The sequence below is a fragment of the Pezoporus occidentalis genome, unplaced genomic scaffold (assembly GCF_034315485.1).
Source record: "Pezoporus occidentalis ecotype Australia unplaced genomic scaffold, CSIRO_AGI_Poc_V1 ctg198, whole genome shotgun sequence".
Taxonomy (NCBI): Eukaryota; Metazoa; Chordata; class Aves; order Psittaciformes; family Psittacidae; genus Pezoporus; species Pezoporus occidentalis.
The window spans coordinates 485723-511994 of NW_026913833.1; the positions used below are offsets into that span (position 1 = coordinate 485723).

General features: G+C 42.9%; 1 protein-coding gene and 1 long non-coding RNA gene across 5 annotated transcripts; one reads left to right on the plus strand and one right to left on the minus strand.

The window, feature by feature from the left end:
- Positions 1-3737: 3737 nt before the first annotated feature.
- On the minus strand, positions 3738-7229 carry LOC134163017 (uncharacterized). Of its 2 annotated transcripts, none has more exons than XR_009964529.1 (3): positions 6793-7229; positions 5463-5596; positions 3738-4546 (listed from the first exon to the last, which is right to left on the minus strand). It is a non-coding gene; the product is annotated as an uncharacterized LOC134163017 (long non-coding RNA). The 2 variants fall into 2 exon arrangements; XR_009964528.1 differs by having other exon boundaries at positions 5463-5593; positions 6793-7225.
- Positions 7230-11782: 4553 nt separating this feature from the next.
- Positions 11783-25279, plus strand: USP1 (ubiquitin specific peptidase 1). Of its 3 annotated transcripts, XM_062617542.1 has the most exons (9): positions 11783-11888; positions 12250-12482; positions 13575-13698; positions 14124-14231; positions 14814-14974; positions 15813-16534; positions 17579-17749; positions 18854-19055; positions 23676-25279. In XM_062617542.1, exons 2-9 carry the CDS (start codon positions 12319-12321, stop codon positions 24400-24402), a joined length of 2379 nt encoding a protein of 792 aa, XP_062473526.1. In that variant the 5' UTR covers positions 11783-11888; positions 12250-12318; the 3' UTR covers positions 24403-25279. The 3 variants fall into 3 exon arrangements, with proteins under 3 accessions (XP_062473526.1, XP_062473525.1, XP_062473527.1); XM_062617541.1 differs by lacking the exon at positions 11783-11888 and having other exon boundaries at positions 12199-12482; XM_062617543.1 differs by lacking the exon at positions 11783-11888 and having other exon boundaries at positions 12297-12486.
- Positions 25280-26272: the final 993 nt, after the last annotated feature.

Sequence of the window (26272 nt, forward strand, 5' to 3'; positions counted from 1 at the left end):
TCTCCCTGGGGTTAGATTAAAGCACTAAAACGTGTGGGGGTGCCTGTGTAAGGAGTAAAGTGGTGGCAGTTCACAGCACATACTGCTGCAAACGTGCCCCAGGAAAGTGAGCAGCGAGTACCAACACCCCCCCCCACCGTGAGCAAACAGAGCCAAAATCAGTTTCCCTTTTCAGTCACTGAGGTTTTACTTGCTTGATAACTTGAAGACAAAGAATCTTTCTTCTGTGAAATGTTAGGCGCTGAGAAGTGTAACTTCTGATCCATAAAACTTGTGTGACCCCTCTTTAATCCAAGAGAATAGCAGCAATTCAAACCCAATTGGGTAAACAAGCAGTACTTTGCTGTGTGTATAAATGAAACTTCATAAATTATTTAGAAGAGGATTAGGTGAATTCGTGGAGGAGAGCTCTGAGGTGGCTGATGCACATGAACATTGAAGAAGCCTCCGAGACAAAAGATCTGGAGAGGAGCTTTGGACAAGGGCCTGTAGGGACAGGCCAAGGGGAATGGCTTTAACCTGCCAGAGGGGAGACTGAGATGAGCTCTTAGACAGAAGCTCTTCCCCGTGAGGGTGCTGAGGTGCTGGCACAGGGTGCCCAGAGAAGCTGTGGCTGCCCCATCCCTGGCAGTGCTCAAGGCCAGGTTGGACACAGGGGCTTGGAGCAAGCTGCTCTAGTGGAAGGTGTCCCTGCCCGTGGCAGGGGCTGGAGCTGGATGAGCTTTAAGGTCCTTTCAACCCAAACCAGGCTGGGATTCCATGATTCCAGGAGATGTGGCTTGCCAGAAGCTGGGAGGGGACGGCAGGAATGCAGCCACGCTTCAGCCAAAGCCTCTCCCTTCCCTTCTCCCACCACGTCCCTCAGCTCCGTGCCCGGGCAGTGTCAGAGGCCATATTCTCCGCTATGTATTTCGGTCTTGCAAAATTCAACTATTCTTAGGTGAGGTTGTGAGTCATTGAGTGCTTTCAGAATGTTTATTTGTCAAGCCACAGGCACTTAAATTTACTTCTGAAGCCAGACAGCAGCTCGGAGGAGTTCTTTGTGCCGCAGAAATTACTGGGTGAAATTCCATGGCAAGAGGTCAGCCCTGCCACCTGAACCTCTGCGCGTCAGCTTCTGCCCAAGGGCTGCCACCAGTTCAGGTCGAAAGTGCTCTCATTTTCAAGGGTCAATGTAAGACCAGAAAAGAACAACAAGAACAATGTGGTTTCTTACAGCCTTTCACCGCTCGATTTAGCTTTTCTTATGTGTGGGTTTTTAAGACAGGGATGGGACCTCTGGATTAGATATAAGGAAGAAATTCATTACTGTGAGGGTGCTGAGGCACTGGCACAGGGTGCCCAGAGAAGCTGTGGCTGCCCCATCCCTGGCAGTGTTCAAGGCCAGGTTGGACGGGGTTTGGAGCAAACTGCTCTAGTGGAAAGTGTCCCTGCCTGTAGCAGGGGTTAGAACTGGATGAGCTTTCCAGAGAACACAAACCATTCTATGGTTCTATGATTCTATGACTTTCCTAGTTGGCTGTAATGCCTCTGAGAGTGGATGATGGTTTGGATGGTGAAGGGACTCCCTGAGGAAGCAAGTTTCCCTCCAGTAGTGGGATTAATTCCTTCTGGAGACACTGCCCTTGACCACTCTGCAGTGGGGTTTCTCCCTGCAGCTCCCAAGAGCAGACAGGCAGGAGCTGGGTGAAGCTCCTGCCCCATGCTGGGAGGAGGACAAAGTTGATGCAGTGTTCAGAGCCTGTAGGGATGAGGCCAAGGGCTGATGTGATTGAGTCCTTTTGGAAGCACAGTACAAAATCACCATTGTTCTATATGATGTTATGCTTGTGCCAACATCCATTTTTGTAGGCTCCCTGCAAACTGCAAGCTCCCCCTCTGCTGTGCTCACAGGAGCTGCCTTGTATGGTCTACAAATGCTGAAATCCTGCCCCTTCCACCCACATGTGGCTGGCACAGCTATGGCTTTCTCCAGTCACTTTTTGGTCAAGAGCATAAACAGGGCAAAACGCCTTTGCAAGTATCTGGGTGCTACAAGAATACAAGTATCAGCCTAACCAAGTAGCTCAATTTGGAAGGATTCTATGGACCATGCCGTGATTATAATAGAATCATAGAATAGTTTATGTTGGAATCATACTACTGAAAATCACAATACTTTAAAATAATAATCATAATACTTCAAAACATTAACTGTACACCCACTTTCACACGCCAAATCAAGCATTTGTGCTTCCCTACGCACTCCAGCCTTCAGGATGCAGGTCTTGGGAAAAATGTGGAGGGTAGATGTAACCTCCGTGTCCAGGAGGAGAAGATACGGCCTCCAGAAACTAACCTCGTGCTCATACAAAAGCCGCCAGCCCCGTGCTGTCCTGAGCTCTTCACATTTGCTGGTGACACACGGATCGCTCTTGCAATGTTCACATAAAACCATGTGAGCTTGCCTGTCAAATCAATTTGCTACCGTTGTGTTGCTTAAAAGAAACCACTGTGTCTTTGCAAGGATGAACAAGGAATGCTGTTGCTTACAGTGAGTCACAGCTGGCATTCTGACACCCATTTATAGACCCCAAATCTACTTAAAGAAAGGGGAATTCTTATTTCAGTTAAACATACATCTTGCAAAGTACAGTTACCATTTTTCCATAAATCTGTTTTCATGGATGTGTTTTCTCTTCCTGCTTTCTGTCTTCCCAGTCTCCAACTGCTGCTTATCAACTAGGGTGTGATTGCATTTCCTATGTTTTGGTACTAAAAAAAAGGGTAGAAGAAATCTACTACACAGAACATGAATTGCAGAGATGCTCAGCTGTTCTCTGCCTTAGCTTTGGTTTTCTGGATGTTTAGTTATATGGATTTGTCACTCTCATCCAAGAGATGGTCTCATTAATTCACACTGACCCACCCTGCTGGGAGTTTCTGTGCTTTAGTAGTGGTTTAGTGTGTGATGGCTCAGGGGACAACTTACCCATAACACTCCTGATGAGCTGCACCTAGAGAAGACCATTTCCACAGACTGCTATGGTTCCATCCACCAAGCTGAGGAGAGAAATGTGACCCCTCAGCTTCACAGGGCTCCCATGGACAAGGATGTTACTTGTTATGAAACTGCCAACCCTCTTTAAAAGCCAAGCACGGGCATTTAATGTTGAGTCTTCTTGGAGCTGGGAACTCAGGAGACTGACTGCAGTCTGCACAAGGAGACTTTCCACATCCTTTGACACCACCCTCCTGTGACCAGTTTACAGCCCCTTCTTGTACTGACGGATGGGGCAGAAAGGAGGAACCACTCTATCTCTAGGCAACTTAACATCATAAATGCTTTAATAAAGTTTTGTTTTTACTGGAGGGATTCATTCCCTTCATTCGCATTAGGATGACCTTGACAGTAAGAAAGTGCTGTGTTTGATTTTAACACACATTAAGTCTCTGCAATGGGCAAGATACCTGACAGGCATCACTGGATCCCATTCTTCAGATGAGAGTTTCCAGCAGGAGGGAATGGCTGTGTGATGGGGACAAGACCCAGCAGAGCTCTGCTGTGGGGTCAGGACAGACTCATCTGCACCAGAGGGTGATGAGACATTGGCCACAACCATCTGCAGGCAGCAGACTACGAGGCTTGAGAGCCTAGACCTCTTCTTTGTGTGCTTTTGCTCATGCTGGCTGCAACAGCAGCTAGTGGAGGTTTTTGCAGGGACACAAAAGGCTCTGTAAATCCTTTCTTGATGTGGCTACGCTGGGGTCATAGAGGCCTTGCTATGGAGTTCCTTAAAAACCTGGCAGAAATGGCTCCATTATGGAGAACTAACTGTTTGTAGTTTAAACAAACCCTCACTTGAATCTTGAATCTTTATAATGGTGGTCTCATGTCTCTAGATGTGGATGCATCCCTCCAGGTTTGCGAGGAATTATAAAATCTCTTCTAGGTGTGTCTGTCAATGGAGATGCTACCAGCAGATGGTGCAAGAATGTGCGGGTTGTGTTTCCTCCTGTTTCTGCTGCCAGGACTGAGTTACAGCTCTGTGAGATGTTAATCCAACCTAAGAACAGAGATGGGGAGATAGTTTTGTTTTTTATTTTATATTAATTATGGCTTGAAATACAGCACCTGGCTTCTCATTTGAATTCCTGCCCATAATGGAAAACCGCACTGCCTCTGCTACCAGGGAAGCTGTGGATCCATATGTCATATTAAACGGAGCAGCAGGCTAGGAAAGAAAATACACAGACAGGCAAGAGGTGGGGAAACAGCCTAATGATGCAATGGGACCAGTTCCAAAACATCACTTCTTTCTGCAGTGCAGAATTCAGCTTTCAAAGAAACTTGAGGAGAAATGTTTTTTCAGACCTGGCTGCAGAACCGTGTTACCTTCAGCAGATTCTTAGTGCTTTCAGCGCTTCCAGAACCACACTTTATGTTGTTATGAACTAATCTGCTTTATCTCAACATTATGGGTGTAATCATTGTTATTTTCTTTGTTGTAATAGATGCATATGTAGCTCTAGGATGTTCATAGATCACATCCAACTGTGTTTTCTCCTAAGTTAGGAGAGAGATAAATGAGCTGCATACTGCCTGCAGTATCACAAGCTATAAATCTTGATCTCAAAACTGATAAACTCTCCCACATGGAGAAGCACATCATGGTTTGTGCACTGACAAGCACATGATTTGTGGCTCAAGCCTCCAAGCTGACATTTGCCTTTTGGAAGCTGAAATGAAAAGGAGCTCATTGCAGGCTTTGCAATGGAGTTTACAGACCCATCGCCATTTCTAATTTATTATTTCCTGCTTTTCCTAAAATCTCTTTATTTATGGATGCCTAATTTAAAGCTTTCTGGACAACAGCAGGCCACACAGGTCAAGCCTTTGGTCTGGGTCTTATATGTCAGAGATTGGTGATGCTCTAACTCCAAGAGTCCCTCCCGGGTGGAAAGGAGTTGCTCTGTGACCCGTATTAGCAAGATCCAGTGAAGAAGATCCCACCAATGATGAGACATTAGCTCTGCTGCTGCCTCAGCCCCTTCGTTTGACCTCAAGTCACAGAAAGTAATCCTGTTGATTTGCCACAAACCAGGCAAAGCCCTGGAGAGGTCCTGCTCTCAAGGGGACCACAGTCCTACAGAGGCCAAATTATTCCCACGTGGACCAACACAATAGTATTGAAGTTAAATGGGTTATGAAATTATCTCAGATCCTCTGAAAGCAGATGTAGCTCATCAAGCAGGAATAGCTCAAGGTTTGTGATGATCCCAGGCTGTTTGCTGTGGGAAGAGTGCATTTTCCTTTCCATTGTAATAAAGTGAGTGGGACAATTCATTCCTGTGTTTCTGATTGTGAAAGGATCACCAAACAATAAGAGCTCTAAGTATTCCTTTCTATTCCTTCTGCCTGAAGCCAGTCCTGTCTGGACATTATATGGGCAGTATTCTCATGTTTGTGAATGGTTTCTTACCTTTCCTGCTGTAGGGTGCTGGATCGAGAGTCATATTCCTCAGGAGTGGAATAGGTTTTGCTAACGTGAACAGTGGAGAGCCCAGTGTAGGCACAGAGCTTCCTGCATGGAGGTCTCTGGGTGATGGGAGCCTGCTGAAAGAGCACATTGTCTGTGTACAGCTTGCACAATGCTCACAAAATTCAGAGTAATTCTGACAGGATGGGAACCCTGGCAGATTTAAAGGCCTATCACCGATATGGCTGCAGGGTTTGGAAGCTGCTCTCTCATTTAGGTGTTTCAGCAACAGCTAGAGGTTGTGGAGGGTTTTTCCTTCAGGGAATGGTGCTCTGTGCTGGAGACTTCCTCTAAGAGTCCAGAAATCCAGCCTCTGGGGAATCTGCTCTTTCCAGGCATTTCATATGGTTATTTTTGGCTATGTCTGTGGAGATTTCTGGTCTCCCAGTGCAGTTATTTTTTATAGCATATGGCTGTGAAGTCTATAGTATTAGACATAACTTAATATTGCATGTTTGAGTGTCTCAGAACTGTACATATGCAATTACTACCTCTTGCACCTGCTCCCTCTCTGGCCTGTATTTGAAACACCACTGCAAGAAGCTGAAGCTTTGGAGGCTTCTAGACAACAGTTCCTTTATTGAGTGTGCTAAGCCACCATAAATATTTAATTAGGTGTTGCTCTATTTTTAGTTAGATACAGAAAAAAAATAATCCTCATTTCCTTACATTTACACAGAACATTTTCCTGCTGGAAAAATCTCCCGCATTGACAAGAAGCCATATTTTAAGAGGGTGCATAAAAATTTGAGAGGGTGAAAGGCTGGTAAAGAGGAGATCACACTAAGCTGAGGGGTCTCTTCTGTGGCTCTCTGGGTGGGAAGGCTGTTGGATGGCTGGTTTTGTGATGGACCTGTGCTTTTGGGCAGCAAGGCACTGTGTCGTTCTGGTTGTAGCAGCCACTTCCCAGTGAAAGAAGCTTCTGCTTCTCCTGTGCTTGCTGTCTAAAATAAATCATGGCTTTGCTGGTATTTTTTAATGCAGAGTCATGAATCAGCTAACCAGCCTGTCCTGGGTATGCCAAGGGGTGACACTGCCTCTGCCATAAACCTTCAGATACAATCATTACCTGGACTGTAATTACACTTGATGTATGTGTGTGTATCTATGGAAGAAAGCAAAGACAGAGGTGTGACTGTACTGCCAGATTTAAACAATGAGTCGCTGGAAATGCAGCGAAGATTTCACTCCACCCATTAACCACACAGGTTTCCTAGGAGGGTTTGTTAAAATTAGCTAATTATAAAGCCTCATTTCATGCTGCAAACATTACCTCGTGTCATTTGCCTTGAAATGGCCTCCAGGAGCACACACTAAGTACCAAGAATGAATCTTGATTTCTCCCGTAGTTCTTCAAAGGCAGTTTGAGTCTTGCTGCTACCTGTAATTAGAAAGTCAATCTGATTACCCGGTGTGGGCAGCCCATCTCTGCCGTGTCCTTGATTTCATGTCCTGTGGCTTCCCACACAACCAACTTCATCCCTTTGACGTCATCTCTCTTCATCTTGCTGATTTCTACTCAAGAACCATCTGAAAACTCCGCTGTTCTTTTCAGTGGTTAAAGGGCAAGCTTAAAGGACAAATATAAAATGCTGTATATGCAGTGACCTCAAAACCAGCATTTGCTGGCACAGGATGAGAATTAAGTACACTGAAATCAACAGAAACTAATGCTCTAATGAATACAAATTGAGCTAAAAAATATCCATATATTGCAAATGGTTTTCCATACAGGTGACAGAGGGGAAACTTAAAGAACACTCAACCAGAATGTCTCTTATATTAACTTTGTCTTTAGAAGCCAGAGGGAACTAACAAGTAGAGATAAAAAATGAAGTATGTGTGGTTTGGTTAAAATAATGATGATAGAGAATGAGGAAGCAATTTGTGGGTATGCTAAGGGAGAGAAATTATTTAGAGCGGGATAAAGGTTATATGTAATCAGATTAAATTACCAACAGAAGAAGTAAAACACATTCAGGAAGGAGGCCTGACACGGAGATCTATCGGGGTGAACAACAGGCTCATCACAGGATGACACAAGAAGCTTCTCTGAATGGAAGCATTTGGAAACAGACCCGACACTGTGGAAAAAGGGCAGGTAAAGTTTGTTTCAGACACGTGCTGACTAAACATTGCAAGAGGTACTTTACTGTCTTGTACTTACTTGATGTGTTGGTTAGGTGGCATATGCATTTGTTGATTACAGTAATAATTATACCTATTAAAACTGAGCTGAATGCTTCATTAGCCAAATAAAATGCAATAGACAGAACAAAGCCCTGTAACAACCGTGTGAAAAGCTGCATACACTTCCAGTCTCTGCAAACATACTCTGCTAACATCTCCCCTCCTTCTTTCACTCAGTTACGACACCTGAAAGTTAAACCACAAGCCTGTAAATGTTTGCAGCCTAACTTTAAACTAGGACCCCCAAAGTCACTGATGGTGTTCCTAGGCAAAAGTATACCTAAAACCTGTATATGAGGAATCAGATTATCAGACTGTAAAATCCTTGGACACAAATAGTCTTTTATCATGTTTGTTGAAGCAGATTCCAAACCACACACTTGACAGGGTAGACTTTTATTGAAATGCAGTATTAGTAAGTAATTAAACAGCCTTAGTCATGTCATTTGACTTGAGATCTGTCAGGACTCGCTCCGTATCGAGCACAAGCCTACCTGGAGCAGCTGGACTCCTGCCCTTGGAGTTTATGCCAGTCTGGTTTTGATTCACAGTCAAGCACTCAAGAGATGTCATCCTCTCTCATTACACCACTCTGTTGTCACCACAGTCGTGACTGCCCAGCACCTTCCAGCTCCCTGTGAAGTGACTCCTCATGTGGCCACTCAAACTAGCAGCATAAAGCAGATTTAATGAAACACATTATTAAGCAACAAAGCAGTTACACGACTTCTGAGCACCACCCACCTGGATAAGACTTCCTTACGCATGCTTCTTGTCTCATACAAAAAAACCTCTGTAGTCCTGAGTGTCTACTAACCACAGCAAAGTTAAGGCAATGTTTAATAAAGCAACTCAGTGTCATGCTGCAGAACCCAGGTCAGGAAATCCAGCAGCTTCCAATGGGAGCTCAGCATCTAGCCAGCTTCAGAGCTCTGTAAATCCCACTAGCCAAGGAAATAAATCTTTAGAACAATATATACCTCGAGAATCTGAACCTTGGCTCCTTGGGTGATGGGCCTGCAATTCTGCAGGCGTATGAGGATATTTTACCCTTTACGAGAAAGCAAAATATGTGTAGTAAGCATGCATATGACTGAAGGAGTATATATCATTTCTGCCATAATTCATATGTGTATTTAAGGACATTGATCTGCAGTAATAATTAATTCATGTAGCAACGTGAAAAACATCCCAAAAGGTTGCAAAGAACTTTTCAGAACAAAATAGCTTTAAATACTCGGAAGAAGCACCCAGCTTCCCATTTTTTTTCTTGCACTAACATATCAAATTGCAAAGTTATACATTGTTGTACAGGAAACACAGAAAAAAGCATACACGAGTCATGAGGGAACTGCCTGAAGAGAGGGGAGTAAAATACCCATGGATGTGGATAGGACATTATCAGTGTCCTGGGTTCAGCTCTAACAGTTATTTTGCTCCTTCTTGGTAGCTGGTGCCGTGCTGTGTTTTCACCTTTAGCCTGAGAACAACGCTGATAACACACCAATGTTTTCAGCTGTTGCAAAGTAATGCTTACTCCTATCAAGGACTTTTTCAGTCTCATGCTCTGCCAGTGAGGAGGGCCACAGGAAGCTGGAAGGAAGCAGAGTCAGGACCCCTGACCCAAACTAGCCAAAGGGGTATTCCATACTACAGCACGTCGCACGTCATGCTGTGGTACCCCCCAGTATAGGAACTGGTGGGAGCTACCCGGAAGGCCCAGATCATTGCTTGGGTCAGGCTGGATATCGGTCAGCGGGTTGTAAGCAATTGCATTGTGCATCACTTGTGTTTATTGTTTTCCTTTTCCCCTTTTAGTTTCATATTCTCTCCCCTCGTTATTTCCCTTATCATTATTATTATTGGTGGTAGCAGTAGTGGTTTGTGTTATACCTTAGTTACTGGACTGCTCTTATCTCAACCTGTGGGAGTTACATTCTTTCCATTCTCCTCCCTATCCCTCCGGGAGCAGGGAGGGAGAAGAGGAGTGACCAAGCAGCCGCATGGTTCTGAGTTACCGCTGGGCTTAAACCACAACACTCGGGACTAGCACCTTTTCAAAACTGGCATGGCAATCATGTGTGATTTCATGGTTTGCTTTGGTATTTAGCAGAGAGCCCAGTGCCATGCCTGGGGATGGCAGCAGGAGCTTGCCCTGGGGTCCTTGGACAAGGCGGAATGGCTTTAAGCAGCCAGAGGGGAGACTGAGATGAGCTCTTAGGCAGAAGCTCTTCCCTGTGAGGGTGCTGAGGCGCTGGCACAGGGTGCCCAGGGAAACTGTGGCTGCCCCATCCCTGGCAGTGTTCAAGGCCAGGTTGGACACAGGGGCTTGGAGCAAGCTGCTCTAGTGGAAGGTGTCCCTGCCCGTGGCAGGGGTTGAAGCTGGATGACCTCTACACTGAGTACTCAAATACAGGGTACCTCTGTCCAAGGTGAAAGGATGCTAAGGCCTCAGTCTGGGCATGGTTTGAAGTCAGTTATGAAACCAATCCTATAAAATATCTTACTCAGTAACCTAGAAAACGTTTGCAAAAGTTTTCCAGTGCAGTCACAGATGTAATTGCAATAAAACTGTGTTCTAACTTAAGAGGCTTTCCCTTTAATACAGTTATTAACACCAGTGCTGAAGAAGTGTGACTGACACACAGAGCTCCTCATTCCTCCAGATAAAGGATGAATCTTTAATAGATTTCTGACCTTTTGGGGCAACATTACATTACATAGCATCACAACATACAGACTTAAAGGAGCAGATCCGTGGTGTGTAAAAAATACTTACTCCAGCAATGCCTTCATCATGTTTCTCCCATCTTGCACTGTCCAAGCCCTGCCATAGAAGAGCTGTGAAAAATGTAAGGCCTTATGTATGATTCTACGATTCTATATGGAGTAAATATGGAGTGATCTTCAGAGACAGATGTGTTTGTGGAATATGGAAGCCAGCATATGTGTAAAGACAAGAGCTCATAACTCACAGCAAGTGAAGCCACAGATGATTGAGGTCTTTCATCATAAACTGAACAACTGTGTGTGCTGCAGATGCTCGGTGATAACAGGTTTAAAATACTTAATTGCTTTTATTAAAAGAAAACAGAAGTGCATCTCTCTTTGGGTTAAGCATAGAAAGCACCTCCTGAGGAAGGTCTGGGGAGCCTGAAATTCACTTTAATACATTTCCAAGATGTATTTCACAACCTCTCATTACTTGGACTGCCCAAGTTGTTTTTATTCAAAACAAAAACAGTATTAGTGTGGAAAAAGAATGAGTCTTCGCTTTTCTGTAGAAAGGGGCCTTTGTAAACAGTGTGATGAATCCGTAGCTACCCCATATGCATGCAGGCAATAGGTGTATTTACTCCAAGCCATCCTGAGTCACTGGACATTGTTTATACACAAAGGCCGTCAGCAAACCTTCTGTGTATTTTAAACGGCAGAATGGAGTAAACGATATTATTTTCCCACATATCCTCTTCTGTGAGCGTACCGATCCCTACACTAGGGTTGTTTTCAGCCTCAACAGCCTCGGTAAAGTCTGTGCTTTATTGCGTTCTCCGTAGCTGTGCTGCCAAAGCCGCTTAGCGCGGATGTGATGGGAGCTGGGAGGGTAAAGCGTGAGTTACGAGTGCAGAAACGCGCGGGCAGCCCCCGGGGCGGTTCTGTTATGTCGTTAGAGGACGGGGCTGGTCCCGCCGCGGCCAGCCCCCGAGCGCTCCGACACCGCCCGCCACCGCCGTTACCTCAGCGGGCTCCAACGGCGCCGCGCGCCTCTCGCTCTGATTGGCGGAGGAGGGGAAGGGGCGGGGTTAGCGCCGGACCAAACCACCGCCGCTGGAGGAGGGGGGCAAAGAGGGGTATCTCTGCGCAATGGTTCGTCCCGGCCACCTTCCCTTCCCCCTCCACCCCCCCCTCTGCGAGTCTGAGTCCTTTAGGCCGGGCGGTTACCGGCGCTCTCGCGCGTCTACGCAGGACCCCGTGGGCTGGCCGCCGCATTGCCTGACTGCAGCGAGGGAGCCGCGGCTCCGCCGTGCCCGCGCAGAGGTGCCTCTCGGCTCGCCGCAAGCCGCTGTGAGACTCACCGCCTGCCCGTCACCATGGCCCTTCTATTCTGGCCGGCGCCTTCGGTGCCTTCCGCTCCGGCGTTTGAGCCGGGCGGCTGCGAGCGCCTGGGCGCGAGGAGGGGTGAGGGCGCGGGTCCTGGCGGCGCGGAAAACGCGCCAAGTTTCCCGTGGTGGGGAGAGCGGCGCCGGGGAGCCCCGCGGTCTCCATGGCAACCGGCGGGCCCCGCCATGTAGCGGTGAGGAGAGGCGGCCCCGCCGGCCGCCCCGACGGGTCCGGGCCCGGGCCCGGGCCCGCTCTGCCCCCCTCGCCGGCGGGCGAGCGGCCTCCCGGGCGGGCCGGGCCGGAGGAAGGGAGGGAGGGAGGGAGGTGCAGGCGGTGCTGCTGTGGAGGGGGGGCTCCCGGGCCGCGCTGGGCTCCGGCTCCGGTTGGTGTTTCCCGCACGTAAAGTAAATGGCGACTCTTGTGTGTGTGTGTGCCTCAGGTGTGAGCGCCCTTTGCAGCTTCCCGGCCGCGCTGGCCGCTTCCCGCGCTCCCCTCCGCGCCAGGAAAGATGCCCGGGGTGTTGCCGAGTGACAGCACGGCGAGAGGGAGCCCGTCGAAAAAGAACCGGCTTTCCTTGAAGCTCTTCCAAAAGAAGGACACGAAAAGAGCCCTGGATTTTACGCAGTCGCAGGAAAATGAACAAAAGAGCGCGGAATTCAGAGGCTCCGAGATGTATGTAAGAGTTTTGCTCTCAATAAGCGTTTCTGGGTCTGTTGTCAAAGCAGTCTGATAGCTCAGCGAGTCTGATGCGGTGGATAAACAGCGCTGCTCCATCCAGTCGTTTAAGTGTTATATCCTCGCATAAGTATGTGCTCTGACATGTAGGAAGTAAACCCTCAAGCCAAGTTAATCAAACTGGACTTGCTATTCACTGTAACAAATGCCTCCGTTTTAAGAAGGCGAGTTTGCCACACTGTGGATGTTTAGTTAGCATAAACTTTTTGGTAACTTGAAGAAGTTACCTTATTTGAGCTTACCATAAGGCAGCTATTCTGATGCTGAATTATTTTAAGCACACGAAAACGTAAGGTTTTGCAAAATGAGTTTTAATACTAAAATGCCGGATTTTAAGGTTTATTTCTGCTGCAAGTAAAAGAATTGCTCATGCAGGTTACTGCCATTCATTAGGGTATTCTGAGCCCAGAGTGAATCTGGCAACTCATTTCACTGCAGCTAGTGGGAAAAATTGTTTAATCATGGTGAATTACAAATGTTTCGGAGACTTTAAACTTTGGTTTTGTTGGGTTAGTGCAGTGCATTAATCCCTGTATATAATGTGCCAGGTTTATGGGTTCCCCCCTTCCTCTTTTTCCCCGCTTTTAATCCTTTTAGTTTGCATACAGATATGAAGTGATGTGAACCTGGAGCAGGAGACAGTAGTAGGAAGTATGTGATAGGCACATTTTTCTTAGTGCTGCCTTAAGAATGAACAAAGAAGATACAAAAGTATTCTGAAGAGAACTTTTTTTGTTCCATAAGTGGGTCTCCTGGTAGTTCTTGACAAATACTATTGGAACTAAAGGCAGATTTGCCTGTAAACCTGCCTATTTTTGTGTAGGTTGCTGAAGAGAAAGCCTGTGTTTGAGTGCCCACAGTAGCCATATAGACACTCTCAGAAACACTGACATTATCTGTGTATATTAGTAATGAGTTCTATAAGCTAGCTCTGAGGTGGTGGATGGCCAGGAGGGAGTTTGTGCATGTGCACCAGGAGGAGTCATTGTCAAAAACTCTCTCTTACACACAGTTTTCTCTGCTTAATAGTGATCAGGTTGTTCCTGCAGCACAGCCTCCCTCGCTTGTTAGCTGTGAGAAGAAAGACAACATGTTGCCTTTTGTGGGCTTGAACAACCTGGGTAACACTTGCTACCTTAACAGTGTACTTCAGGTAAGATAACGTTGTTCAATAGGCCTCGAAAGCATGATTTTCTTTTGGATAAGCACAAGTGGATGAGATTTGGAGTTTGATATTGCATAGATGCCTGCATGTATTATGAAGGGAATCTAATTACAGTGGGGAAAAAGATGATACTGTAGGTTGCCTTGATTGGGTAATTTTTACGCTGGGGCACCTCCCTGCTATGAATAATCTGCACCTTTGAGCAACCTGCTCTAGTGGAAAGTGTCCCTGCCTGTGGCAGGGAGTTGGAACTGGATGAGCTCTAAAGTCCTTTCCAACACAAATTATTCCGTCATTCCATGTTCTTTGTGTGCTGTGCAGCCCTGGGAGATGCAGCACGAGTTTGATCATAAGCCTGGATATGTATGTGGAGTAACTTCTTACTTTATCAATTATTCTCTTGTTGCTTTCAGGTATTATATTTTTGTCCTGGCTTTAAAACTGGAGTAAAACATTTATATAATATTATTTCAAAGAAGAAAGAGTCTTTGAAGGATGAAGGAGAGCAAAAAGCAGAAAAGGTAACATCTCACTTACACATTCCTTTACTTGTACTTTTGAAAGTGAGGCTGTAGGCTGGGAGTGTAATGAAAATTTAACTCAATTTAACTCAAAAAGTCTTGCAAACAGATTTCTTCTGTTTGTAAGAAGTTTTGCAGTTTTGTTTTCTACAGTGATGCATACCATTATATATATATTTGTTTTGAACTTGCATTCAGACTTGAGTGTCTTGTATTCAAATTTCAGTGTCTGTAAACTTGGAAGCACAAGTCTGGAGTTTAACAAGAAGTTCTCTTAAGCTCTGATATCTCACCATGCTTCTGACATTAAGATAATTATGATACAGTGCTTTTGAGTGGATGGAAATTAGGGTTTGGTCAAAGAAAGTTTGGGTTTTTAAAATAATGGCTGGTCTGGCTTTTAGATTTGTTTTCTACTGGCAAAAGAGCAATATATTGTCTGAAACTCACCTGCTTCCCACAGTGGAAAAATACTCCAACTGTCAAATGTCTGCTAAACTGAGAGTAGGAAAGAAAAAAGTTTAATTTGTTGTTGCAGACAGAGTTGCAAGTATCTGTATTCTTCTTATGTTGTTATTACAGGGAAATTGTAAAGAAGATCCCCTGGCAAGTTATGAACTAATCTGCAGTTTGCATTCACTGATCCTTTCAGTTGAACAGCTTCAAGCCAGCTTTCTCTTAAATCCAGAAAAATACACAGATGAACTTGCTACTCAGCCACGAAGGCTGCTGAATACCCTCAGGTACAGATTATCTTAAACACGTTGTCAGAATTTCACCTGAAGTTTGGAGGTCATTATCACTGTACAATGCAGCATTAGAGACGTAATTTAGAGTATGGTTATAAGAAGTGAGGTTTTTTTGTGTTTATTCATATCATCATAAACTTGAAAGTAAATTTTAATTTTCTTGGAATTCCAGACTGGTTTGTGTTGAAGGGACCTTAAAGCTCATCCACTCCCAGCCCCTGCCGTGGGCAGGGACAGCTTCCACTAGAGCACCTTGCTCCAAGCCCCTCTGTCCAACCTGGCCTTGAGGATGGGGCAGCCACAGCTTCTCTGGGCACCCTGTGCCAGCACCTCAGCACCCTCACAGGGAAGAATTTCTGCCTAAGAGCTCATCTCAGTTTCCCCTCTGTCAGTTCAAAGCCATTCCCCTTGCCCTGTCACTAAATGCCCTTGTAAAAAGCCCCTCTCTGGATTTCTTGTCAGCTCCTGTAGGCACTGGAGCTGCTCTAAGGTCTCCCTGGAGCTTTCTCTTCTCCAGCCTGAATAAGACCAACTCTCTCAGCCTGTCTTCATAGGAGAAGAATGGAATTTAAATCCAGCTAAGCCTTAAGTGTCTAAATATTCTCATTGACCTGAGAAGGACTGATGCTGGGTTGCAACTGAATGTGTTTAAATGCATAAGGCTGCAGTTACCTTCCCACATCTGCCTGCAACAGAGAAGTCTTATCTCTAGGTTGGGAGAGGATCCTCTCCCACTTTTATATTTAAACTCCCTAAATTAAATCTCAGATCACATTAGCCAGTTAGCAGAGTGTAACTATTCTTCATTACTTTTACTTATTACTTTTACTAGAGAGCTCAACCCTATGTACGAAGGCTACTTGCAGCATGATGCCCAGGAAGTTCTGCAGTGTATCCTGGGTAACATTCAAGAAACGTGTCAGCTACTGAAGAAAGAAGAATTGAACAAACTGCCCGTGGAAGAGCCTACAGCTAAACCAGAGCAAAACCATAACTCAAATACCGAGAGTAATGGAACTGGCAGCCCTGCTGAGGAGGAGGAGGAGAACACACCAAGTTGCCACGTTGGAGAGACAGCTGAGGACAAGCTACTCAAAGGCAATGGGAAAAGAAAAAGTGATGCAGAGGGTGGCAATGCAAAGAAAAAATCCAAAGTATCAAAAGAGCAAATTGCAGCAGAAGAGAATCAAAGACAAACCAGGTCAAAGAGGAAGGCGACAGGAGAGAAGTTAGAAAATCACACCGATGCCATTGCCAAGTGTTCCACTGAAAACGAGAGTGCAAAGCCAACACAGAAGAAGTCCCGGCTCAGATTAAACTGGTTAAAATCTTCATGCAAGCAGCCTAGTATTCTGTCTAAATTTTACAGTCTAGGAAAACTAACTACAAACTTGGGATCCAAAGACCCAGGGAAAGAAAATGATGACTGTGAGCTGGAAGAGTCATCTGTAAAGTGTGAAAATGGCAACAGTATTAAAGAAGAGTATCATGAACCTGCATCTCCTGTGGAAAGCCATAATGAAAAAGGAACTGAAAAAGAACCAAAAAAGGAAGGTTGGTGACCAAGTGTATGGGCTTAAGATTATTAAAATTAAGAAGTTACTCTGTGTGAGAAGTCAGCCTTCAGACTGTAGCCATCAGAGCTCTCCAAATACAAAATTACATTCTCGGGAATTGAAAAAGATTTTTATGAAAGAGAATTTATATTTAATACATGTTTGTAATTAATTTTTTGGTAACTTGACCTGTTTAGCTCAGATATTGAGAGGTATTTCTCTAACATTATGTAAATGTTGTATAATATAGATAAAAACAAAAGGCAGAATATTACCAATTTGTATTATTGTCATCCATAGAAATAGCAAGTGGATTCAAGGTGTAAAAGAATGTTACTGTCAGCAGCAAACACACTCAAACCCCACGGGCTATTGCTTTGCTTTCCAAGTCATTACAAACAATATCCTCTCCTTCCCTCCCTACTTTTCTGTATTTCCAACCTTCCCAAGAAGTGGGAAAGACAGTGGATGTATTATATATGCTAACTAGCTGGCAGGTGTGGATTGTGTTCATGTCAATGAAAACAAGATACTTTTGACGGAAGGGCCTTGGTATGAATTCAGTACTTAATAATTTGGAGCTTTCTGATCCACCTGCCAAGTTTTTGCAAATTTGAAGGAATACAGAATCTTTTGAGGGCTGCATTTCTCAGCAAATGTGACCAAAATTGGCCAAGAAGTTTAGAAAGTATTGGAGGAGAGGCCTGAGAATAAACAGAAACCAGGCGAAACCACAGTGTGGTGTTCCTTGGGCAGGCTGACAGTCCATACTAGAGAGTGCATTGATGACAAACAGGTTTTCCAGAGTGACACCATGCCACTTCCAAGTATAAAACAAGAAACTAATCTTAAAACAGAAATTACAGTTTAGGGGCCAAGAGGATCCTTGTTTACTTAAATGATACTGTGAAAATTGTGTGTGATTAATCCTGAGAAGGCCACATGTGTAACGCTTGATTTTTCCAAGAGGGACACCCAGGTTCTGAAATACCTTTTGAATAAAATGCATCTTGGTAAGTGATGTGGTATATACTTTCTCTAGGTACAGAGCTGGCTGTTTTTGAACTAGTGGAGAAGCTATTCCAGGGCCAGCTGGTTCTGAGAACAAGATGCCTGGAGTGCGAGTGCTTTACTGAAAGGAGAGAAGATTTTCAGGACATCAGTGTTCCAGTGCAAGAAGATGAGCTTTCTAAAACTGAAGAGAGTTCTGAAAGTAAGTAATTATCAACAGGGGTTGTGATACGTGTTTCTGCTTCAGCCAGACTCTGAGGAAGGATAGTGCCATGGTTATCGGGGAACACTGCTCCTGTTTGTGCTGGTTAAAATTAGCGGCCGTTCTCTTATCTCTTGTCCTGATTAACTTTAGACTTTGGAAACACATTGTTGGTAATGTCGACAGAGCTTGATAGCATTAAAATTGCTTCAGACCTTAATGCAGAACACGGATTGCTGACAGGTCTTCACTTATGCACATTTTCCTGCTTATAAATGGGTATTTTATTTTGGTATTCTTCATGGTAAGAAATTCTGCTTTTTCTTCATTTTATAAGAAATATCTGGGTTGTTTTTTTTTTTGAAAGAAATGAGTATCCAGTTGAGTTTTTTTGTTAATTCACTATAAAAAGTACTTTTTTTCCAGTACTTTAGACTGTTTTCACCTTAATAGTGGGTGGTTTTTTATGTTTGTAAATGCTTGTCCTCTGGTATCTTTCACAACTATTAGTGATCTAATTTATAGTTATTTTCAAAATTAAGCATGGCAACAATGCACTTTTGACAGAATTTTAAAGAAATTAATTCTAGTTCCCATTAACTGAATTTGGGACAGGTTTTACTATTTTTTTCCCTCCCCCTTTTGCTGAAGAACTGCAGTGTAAGGTGTGTGGTGCTGTTGGGGTGTAAAATGCTCCCAGCAGCAGAGGTCATCTGTCACTAGCAAGTGTAAAGCTTTTGGGGGAGGCAAAATGTAGAAAGGAGAGGGAATTTTCTGCTTATTTGAGTGAAATTCTGGTCTCAAATACATGCACCCAGTTTTACAGATAGGGAAACAGAATTAGCACGTGTAATCTGAAGACAAGCTCTGGGAAAACCATGGATTTTAAGTAATAACATCTATTGATATTTTCATTGCTTCCTGAAATGATTCAGAGATCTGGAACATCTTCTGTTTCATACATATTGACTGTTGTTTATGGTGTTGATAGCAGGCTTTGAGCATGTCTTAGCTTGACATACTTTGTTTTGTTGTTGTTCTGGTGGGATGCATTGGAAATGTAAATAATAGCATGTCTGCAAATGTAACGATTCTCTTTTATAGTTTCTCCAGAGCCAAAAACAGAAATGAAGACTCTTAAATGGGCAATTTCACAGTTTGCATCAGTGGAAAGAATTGTGGGAGAGGATAAATACTTCTGTGAAAACTGCCATCATTACACAGAAGCAGAACGCAGCCTTTTATTCGATAAAATGCCTGAAGTTATAACAATTCATTTGAAGTGCTTTGCTGCTAGTGGCTTAGAGTGAGTATGCAGATTGCCTATATTGTGAAACAGTGTGCTGTTGGAAGGGAAATCTTACCAAAGGAGGTGAAAATGTCTTGTAACTTTTCCAAAAGCAGATTCCTAGATTGAAATGAACTAAAGTCAGTGGGACGCAGCCTGTCATTTCACAAAGGTTTTCTGTTGTTACAAGTACTGGCAGAAATTACCTCCAGGAAGACTGTTTTATCTGTATTCTTAACAACAGCCTGACATCCTGATGTGTCTGAAAACATTGTTAACTTTCAGTATCACCAGTGAGTTTAGAAGCAGGTTTAAGTACTTGAGCAGCACAAGGAATGAGAACAAATGTGAATTTCGTGGTTGTAGCTAGTAGTCTGGTCTCTGAGTGTGAGTACTAAAATCCAGGGGAAAAATATCAAGCGAGAAACGTTTTAGAGTTAACACACATTACCAAACAAAATTGACCAGTTCCTTTAAAAATACAGTAATACCATTGATAATCAACTACTGAGCCATCAGTTTGATGTTATATCCTGTAGAAATCCTTATTTTTTTGAAAGAGATTATTCTTTGAGTGTTCTTTGTATTTTTATTATTGGGGCTTTTTCATACTTAGGAATTTAGGAATAATCTTTGGAAGGGAGAGAAAAGATAAGAAAACCCTTGTCCCTACAGTACCGTACACAGATGAAACCATGCCAATTTCTGCACAGCATTTTGCAGTAAACTCTATTTCTTCACTGAGTTTCCATTAATGAAAAGGCTTCATCAGGAGAAACTTCTTCTAACAACAATATTCCCCCAGATCCTTTAGCGAATTCTTAACCCATTAATTGTGTTCTTGAGAGTGACTGTACAATTTCAGTAACATTTGCAGACTCAGCCTGTGTTTGCAACTTCTGGCATTGAGTAGACATAACTTTTGCTATCTGGAATAACTTTGCTGATTGCAGCAGAAGATAAACTGGGGTTGGTTTCAGCATCCCACTATCTGGCTTCTGCTTCAGAGAGCAGCTCCTGTTTATGACCTTGATGGGAGCTGCTTGTAAGTTATTTAGGCACAAATTTGCCTTTTATCCACCAGGTTCCCTGAGCTTTGCATTTCCCTGTTGGTTGGCTTTAGACCTTCAGAGCCACCTAGCCAGCAGGAAGTCTGATGCATGAAGTATTCCATGGAATTCAGTTTGTTTCCCCAGTATTTTAGAACTGTATTTCTCCAGTACTGAGGTGTACAGGACCTTTGGCAGTGTACAGATACCAAGTACAGGTTGACAGATGATTCATCAGAGGATGCTTTATAAGCAAGTGCTAGTAACTGTGGTCAGTCTAAGTAAGATTTGTAATATGGTGTCAAGGATAGATTTAAGATACTTTTACAGGTAGTTCGCTAAAACTAGATTTCTGTCTAGTTTTTATGTATATATAAAGTTTGGGTTCAGTATTCGTTTTTAGGAGTATATACGCTTCTGACAAAGTAGAAAGGAAACTTCCTGTGTCTCTGCAATGTCTGCTTACTTCTCTTCATACAAGTCCAGGGTTGTACAAACAAAATTGTCTTTCCATTGTTCTACATAATATTTGACTGTCACAGTGAGGCAGAGAGGAAGTTGCACACTTAAAAGATTATATTGCTATGGCTGAGGAGGCCTTGATGCGAGATGGTGTCCTGCTGTGATTATAGGCTATATATATCAAAAATACAACCCCAGATATCCACTTGAAGGGAAACCTGAGTATCATCTTCACTTTGCTCCTATGTTTGCTACTTTTTGTTTCTACAAGGCAGGACCTGCAGCTTGCAGGTTAACCAGCTATCTCCTGAATCACTTACCTCTTCTTCTGTCCTTGCAATGTCCAGGTCCTTGCTCCAAAATACTTAGACCTATATTCTGCTCAGGTTGAATCCAGTCTCTTGTGCTGTTCCTCGTGTGTCCTCTGAATCATGTCATATGTTTTCTGCCAAGTGTTAGCAGCCAGAGATTAAGGAAGTAAGAGTGGAAAAATGAGATGTAGAACTGGAGTCAGTGACGAAGCAGAAGCTGCTTAGAAGATTCTTTCCTCTTTCACAGTTTTTGGCTTGGAATTTTTTATCCTGGACAAAACCAGGTCACTTGTAAACATCTTGATTTGGAGTAGTAAAGCCCAGCTGCAAATCAAGTGGGAAAGAGCCGTGGCCAATAAAACAGAACACTTGCTTACTCCATAGTATCCAGTTACTCTTTTTGAACAATGAGCTTTGACTGAGCTTCCCCAAATTGACTTATGTAAACTTAAAATATTTACTGTAAAACGTACTACCCTTTTCACAGATGAGATGCCAATGGTTTATCCTGAAAGTAATAGCAGACTGTTCTCCTTAAACTAAGAATCTTCACGCAACTTCTCTCCATAAAAGTTCTGCAGTCTTGTCTGCTTCTCAGTTGTGCTCTACTGAGTTTTCTGATGACTGAGTTTTAAATAAATAAAGATAAATGGAGGAGAACAGTAATGTGAGTATTTGCAGATAGATAGTAGAGATTTGCTTTATCCTTTCTAGATGCTGGCTTGCAAAGTGTTTGGTTTACTTAATAAAGCAGCCAGTGTGAAAACCGACTTGCCTGGGGATGAGTAATTCTCTTTGGCAAATGTGTGCATGGTGAAAAATGTGCTAGGCCACGTGTACTCAGACTGCAAAGCTATTAAGAAACGTGTAACTGGTAACAAAGAAACGTGTAACTGGTAATAACATCTAATTAAGCGTTTCCACTATCTACATTTAACAACTGTGAGAAAATCAGATTGTTGTCTTGTGAAATGCCATCAGGAAAGAGCAGGTGATGTTTTATTTATTTCAAGAAAGGTTTACTTGGTTTTGTTAACAGTCACATTTCCTAATGAGTGACAGCAGTGCCTGTGCCACTGCAGATCCTTTATTTGGAGTATTTCACATCCATGTATGTTAAAAGTGTTGCAGTAAAAATAGCTTAAGTCTTTAAAGGTGTGTAATAACTTGAGGTATTAATTCAGTACAGTGGGTAAAGTTCTACTACTTTATGGTCTCAAAAGCTGCAGTTGCAAAAGTCAAGTTTGTTGTGTATGAACTGTGCATCAGTCAGAGGAGGCGGAGTACTTGGCATGCAATTTTTCTGTCTTCAGATTCTTATGATTCAGAAGAACAAAAAGCTAATAGGAAAAGATTTCCTCTCTTATTTCCTCCTCTCCAAATCTTTCTGATGCTGGATCTCATTCGGAAGGTAGAGCCTGTTTTTTAATGTTTTCTGTCAATATGATTGTCACAGTGTGCTTGAGTGGAACTGGATTTCTGATCTAGAGTATCAGCAAGCAGTTTCTCTGTCTCTTCTGAGTATCTCTATTTCTGGTTACTACAAATAGGGATTTTCAGAAGATGTCTTATTTCTCATTAGGTCTAAAACGAGGTTTCAGGTAACTAGATTTGAGTGACTGAGAACATCTGTGTGTGTGTAAATGTATTTATAAGTGTTTATGGCTGTGAACATCAGCAAAATGTTTAGAAGCGCAGCAGGATCAAAACTAAACCCAGGGAAGCAAAAGTAGTAGGTTGTTACTGCAGTTAACGCTCATAGTGTTACACCATATCTGCAATTTCCTTGGATTAAAGATATTCTTTCTTACAATAAAATACAAGTTGAATAATAGTAGGTAGCTCTTTGGAACCTGTGTTTTACAGGCTTTCTCTGTATTCCCCTATACTTTTCCCTACAACACCCTAACAGTTGAGTAAGGCTGAATCAGCCCTGAAATCTATTAGGATATCATAACATATCATTAAATAAATAGGTTAATTAACTGATGCAATATCTGGCTGATGCAAGATGTAAATCCTGTAGGATCCTTCAGGGCGTCTAATACACAATAAGGTGAAAGTCCCAACACTTTTCAAACTCTTTAGAAGATCCTTATTGTAATGAGAAGACTTGAACTTTTCCCATTGTAGATTTGTGCACTGTGAACAAAATGCTAATTATTTATTGAATGATAGATGCTTTTGCAAAATAAATCAGCTAGGTAATAGTCTAAAACCTGAATAACACAGGACAGTTAATGTAGGCTCTGTAGTAACAAGGAAGTGTTATAACTTACTCATCCTTGGGTAACCATTGCATTACCGCTGGCACTAAGATAAGCTGAAAAAAATAGCTTACTCAGTTCTAAGTGTCATTAAATTTGTATTCCTTTATTTAGTGAATGACTCTTTCAGAGGCTTGGGAGGGGAAACAACCCTGCCTACTTCAACCTTGGATGTTGAAGAGGTTTTTGGTTTGATTTGTTTTAAATCTGGCAAGCAGGATGGTGTCAGCGCAAGTGTTCAGTGATAACTGAACAATCAGGATAACCCTTTACCATCACTATCGAGACATTAGCTGATACTTCAGAGAAAGGGAATCTCCTTAAGTATTTAAAATACAGACACTAGGCTATAATATTTAACATTACAGACACTTGTAAAAATGTCTTCTGAGCAGGGACAGATGCTCATGATAAGCAAGTTGAAAAGTGAGCAGTATGTCTCCTAGTCTTTTTAATAGAAGAATATAGGTACTGCTTTAAGTGGCCCATATATTGCACTTATTGCAAGCTGTTGTGGCAACAGGTCTTAACTTTATCTTTCTTCTGAAGGTTTGATTGCTATGGTGGACTATCCAAGATAAACACTCCCTTGCTGACACCCCTCAAACTCTCACTAGAGGAATGGAGCACAAAGCCAACCAACGACACCTATGGATTATTTGCTGTGGTAATGCACAGTGGCATTACAATTAGCAGTGGACACTACACAGCTTCTGTCAAAATCACAGATCTCAATAGCCTGGAGCTGGATAAGGGAAATTTCATCACTGACCAAATGTATGAAATGATTAAACCAGAACCACTGAATGAGGAGGAGGCGAGAACCGTTGCTGAAGACTACGACGACGGCGAAGTCTCCTTTAGAGTCAATGGAAACGCACAGCCGGGTAAAGTTCTGAACAAAAAGAACATGGAGGCTGTTGGACTTCTAGGGGGGCAGAAGAGCAAGTCTGACTGTGACCTCTACAAGCCAGCTAACCCAGAGAAGTTCCTCAGTGTAGTTACTGAGAACAGAAATCCTGAGTCTAGCAGCAGTAACGGAGGTGCAGAGTGCAGCCCAGAGCACGGCGAACAAAATGGTGTTAATTCCAGTGGACTAGAGAACAAAGCCCTGTACGTGCTGCAGAGCCTGAAAGAGTATGAAGGGAAGTGGTTGCTTTTTGATGACTCTGAAGTGAAGGTGACAGAAGAAAAGGACTTTCTGAATTCCCTTTCTCCGACATCGTCATCTACATCAACTCCTTACCTACTGTTTTATAAGAAGATTGTAGAGTGATACTGTATTTTGACTGTAAATATCAGGGACTTATATACACTGTTTGGTCTGATTTGCATCAAAACTACCTGGAGGAAGCAGCTGTTCTGTTTTTGAAGCTACTGGATCATAATGTTTCTGGTCTTTTTTGTTTGGTTTAAGTGGCTCAACTTGAATTAACAAACCGTGACACAGAACTTACTTACTTAACTCACTTAATAATAACTTTGATGCTGGAGAATAGTGATCTTACCTTTTAGAAATACCAGTTTGTATAGTTCCTAAAGGATGCTTACAGGACACGGTAGTGGTTTTAACACAACTCTAGCTCTCAGACATACCTATTGTATTATTAGCTTTTTCTTTTTTTTAATAAAAGTTATTTGTATTCATATCCTGGAGTAAATGTATATTAACTAGCAGATTTCATCAGAAGTTGTGTATTTTTGTAACTTGGGAAGTAATACTTCATATTTAGTCTTTGGGTAATCGACGTGGTTTCTTCTCCTTATCCAGTTCTCTACGGCTCGGTGCAACTCAAAGCACAAGAGAAGGGTCTTGTAACCTCGTTTAGTGTCTTGGGAGGAACTGAACTTAATAGAAATGTTTGAATGGTCTAATTTGCATCTTGCTGCATAGGTGTTACATGGGCAATGTGTAAATAGGTGTGATTAATACTTCCAAACGGGGAGCGTGTAGTGTAATTAAAATAATTTTGTACTTTTAAAGCCCTCTTAATATGCATATCTGTTTGAGTGGGTTTGGGCCTTAGTGTGATCCTCTAACAGTTCATTTGTACTTGGAGCTCACTGAAAGGTGGGAAAACAGAAGCATTTGGCTTTGATGCTTTGTTAAGAATGTATATATATGAAATAAAAACTTTATGATATGCATCTGAGATGACTAAATCAGCCTTTTGTGTTTGGAGAGGGAAGAGCAGAAAGTGAAAGGGGTTGGGCACTGTTACAGAAAAGAGAAATGGAAGATTTAAAGTGCTTTAAGAATAACGTTCTGGTTTTTAACTGATTCTTGTGCAGTGTGTCCTAATTTGAAGGTGCTTGATGACTAGAGATAAGGTAGGAAAAGGAAATGGGTTATTGCAAAACCAAGTGAGATGTTTGGCAATAAATAGAGGTTAAAATCCCAAATCATCTTTCAGATGCTAAGATCTTTGAATCCTATAAATTGCAGACAATTTAAAATGTTTAAAATATGACACCAGATAGGATGAGCTCACTTCTGCTGTCCCAGGCTGGACGGGATGACCTGAGGTACTGCTGCAGAGACAAGGGAAGACCTGCAAGATGTGAGTATGCCCAAGTCTTCTGGATACATCTAAAACTTTTTCAAATACAAGCTTACTTATTTATAGGAAAAGCCCTGGAACCCCCTGCCTAGGTTATTCTGCAATCCTTAGTTTTTTAGTCTTTTATTATAATGTAGTATAAATGCTCATGAAAAGTATCTGTAATGTGTTTTCCATCTTATGGTGGACCTCTGATTTTCTTGTACAGGCCCTGCTTTTGCAGCATATCCTAGGGGATGCTGTATTACTAACGTGTTTCAGTCTAGAGAGCTTGTCCTGTCAATAGAAACAGTATAAGAAAGGCTGGACTAAATTTAGAGTGGCTTACGAGGTCCTGCTGAGTAGGTGTCTGTAGTACTTTACTTATCTTCTGCAGAGGAGGAACATCTGTCATTACAGATAGATACACTCTTAAGACCTCTCCTTTTTCCAAACCACTGCCACCATAATACATGATTTCGTGTTCTTAAACCAAGGAACAGCTACATTAACAACAACCAATAGTAATCTTACCTTGCAAGGGTAGTCAAATCACAAAGTGCTATTTGTTACTGCCTGCAGTGGGGGGGTTGCTGAATTTCAGCC